This window comes from Balaenoptera musculus, chromosome 10 (genome assembly GCF_009873245.2).
Source record: "Balaenoptera musculus isolate JJ_BM4_2016_0621 chromosome 10, mBalMus1.pri.v3, whole genome shotgun sequence".
NCBI classification, from domain to species: domain Eukaryota; kingdom Metazoa; phylum Chordata; class Mammalia; order Artiodactyla; family Balaenopteridae; genus Balaenoptera; species Balaenoptera musculus.
The window spans coordinates 7,379,465-7,381,599 of NC_045794.1; the positions used below are offsets into that span (position 1 = coordinate 7,379,465).

At 42.3% G+C, this 2,135-nt stretch overlaps 1 protein-coding gene across 1 annotated transcript; it reads right to left on the bottom strand.

Annotated features, from left to right (window-relative positions):
* Window positions 1–524: 524 nt before the first annotated feature.
* LOC118902006 (60S ribosomal protein L31-like) lies at window positions 525–905 on the bottom strand. Its single transcript, XM_036865870.1, has one exon. It carries the CDS (start codon window positions 903–905, stop codon window positions 525–527), a length of 381 nt encoding a protein of 126 aa, XP_036721765.1.
* Between the last annotated feature and the right edge of the window lie 1,230 nt (window positions 906–2,135).

Consider the following 2,135-nt stretch of genomic DNA (forward strand, 5'->3'; position numbering starts at 1 on the left):
TTTGATAGGTATAGCTGTCCTCCAAAATAGTTTTGTTTGAAGAGTAACTAACACTCGCTGTGTGAACCACAGTTGCCCAGGTATTTGGCTTTGATGGGATTGGGTTGGGGTTATGTTAGGTGTCAAGGTTGATGCTGAAGTAGACCTTGCTACATAGTTAATTGTGGGTGTTGGTGGGTATTGAGCATGGGTGGATCAAGATAACTTTCCCATATTTTTTTTTTCTGGAAAAATGTCTATCTTAGAATTAACAAAACACGCAAGTAAGAGCATTAACATTATACCCCGAATGTCCCAACTACCTAAACATTCTCAAGCCAGGATGCTCAAAACCACCTTAGAACACCTGTCCAAATATTCAGAAACTCCAGGGACTGGGGAGAAGGGGCCTGGGCACAGTATTTGGGAAACACTCTACAAATCATCCTGTAATTGGAGACTGCTTTAACATACACAAGCCTTTACGCTGCAACTAGAGAAAGAAAATCAAGATGCGAAGGTGGTTCTATAACTTTATTCGACAATCAGCCGTTAGTTCTCATCCACATTAACTGTAGATTTTTGAAACTGGTGACAGGTACACAGGTAACCAATGTATAGAGCTTGTTTGGTGAATCTTCATCTTCATTATGTTTTCTGGACAACTGCACACAGATACAGTATGGGACATTCCTTATTCCTTTGGCCCAGACAGCTTTGTTGAGTCTGGTGTCAATGTGTACATCTGGAGTTCCCATAACCTTCATGGCAAATTTCCGTATTTCTTTGAGCGCCCGAGGGGCGTGCTTCTTGAAACTCACTCCATGGATGTGTTTGTGAATGTTGATAGTGTATTCTCTGGTCACTGCGTCATTGATTTCAGACCGGCCCTTCTTCTTCTCACTGCCCTTCTTTGCGGAAGCCATTCTGCCGGGCTCGGGTTGGAAAGCTTTCCCATATTAAGGTTTGGAATGTAGCTGCTTTCAAGTTCCTTTCTGATGTTTCTCTATTTTTGTCCTGTGATATTTCTGTTTGCACTAGACGTTCAGCTGCTTTCCCATTGGTGTCTGAAAGGGTTTATTCCTCTGTAACTAGTCAATCCTAAATACCACCAGCAAAGCTTTCAGCTCAAGCCTAATACTTATTTACTTCATCATCAAATCCATCATCAAGGAAGATCAATAGGGGTATTTCCAACATATCCAAAAATTCTCATACTTTTCCTGAGTAAAATATTATTGCCTCTCAGTTAATGATCTTCAAGGCTCAACCATACACACTTTTCCCCTTTTCCACTTCTGGGAAATGTTCATAATCTATCAAGACAGAGCTAGTCTCAACATAATGCTAAAAGCTTTTGCATAATAATGAAAGATTGTTGAGGACAAAGATCTCAGAATACTTATTATCCCACATAGAAACCGTTGGTTCTGGGTAATGAACACATACTTAATAATTTGAGTATAACACTCCTGGACCATGTTTCAAGCCTCTCCCATGTTGTTGTCCATTTCCCCGCCCATCAATAGCTTTCCCCGAGGGGGTCTAATCATCATCCTGTTCAACTACCTCCATTCTTGACATGTCTCTTTAAGGATGGGAATCAAAATTTGAAATGCCCTATACAAGGGAAAAATCTGTGTATGCTCGGAGTAAATGCAATCTAGTGAGTACACTGGCAGAAGTAATAACTGTTTTGTTCATGGAATGATTCATTGATATTACCTGTATGTGTCTTTTTCTTTAATCATACGCAGGTTTGTTTTTTTTTTTAATGGATTGGTTTGGTTTTTTTTTTTTAATTTATTTTATTTATTTTTGGCTGTGTTGGGTCTTCGTTTCTGTGCGAAGGCTTTCTCCAGTTGCGGCGAGTGGGGCCACTCTTCATCGCGGTGCGCGGGCCTCTCACTGTCGTGGCCTCTCCCGTTGTGGAGCACAGGCTCCAGACGCGCAGGCTCAGTAGTTGTGGCTCACGGGCTTAGTTGCTCCGCGGCATGTGGGATCTTCCCAGACCAGGGCCCGAACCCGTGTCCCCTGCATTGGCAGGCAGATTCTCAACCGCTGCGCCACCAGGGAAGCCCAATTTAGATTTTTAAAAATAATGCTTGTGGGACTTCCCTGGTGGTCCAGTGGTTAAGAATCTGCCATCCAATGCA

What these genes read in the sequence shown, in the direction of transcription:
- LOC118902006 (XM_036865870.1), bottom strand. Translation starts at nt 905, where the DNA reads ATGGCTTCCGCAAAGAAGGGCAGTGAGAAGAAGAAGGGCCGGTCTGAA.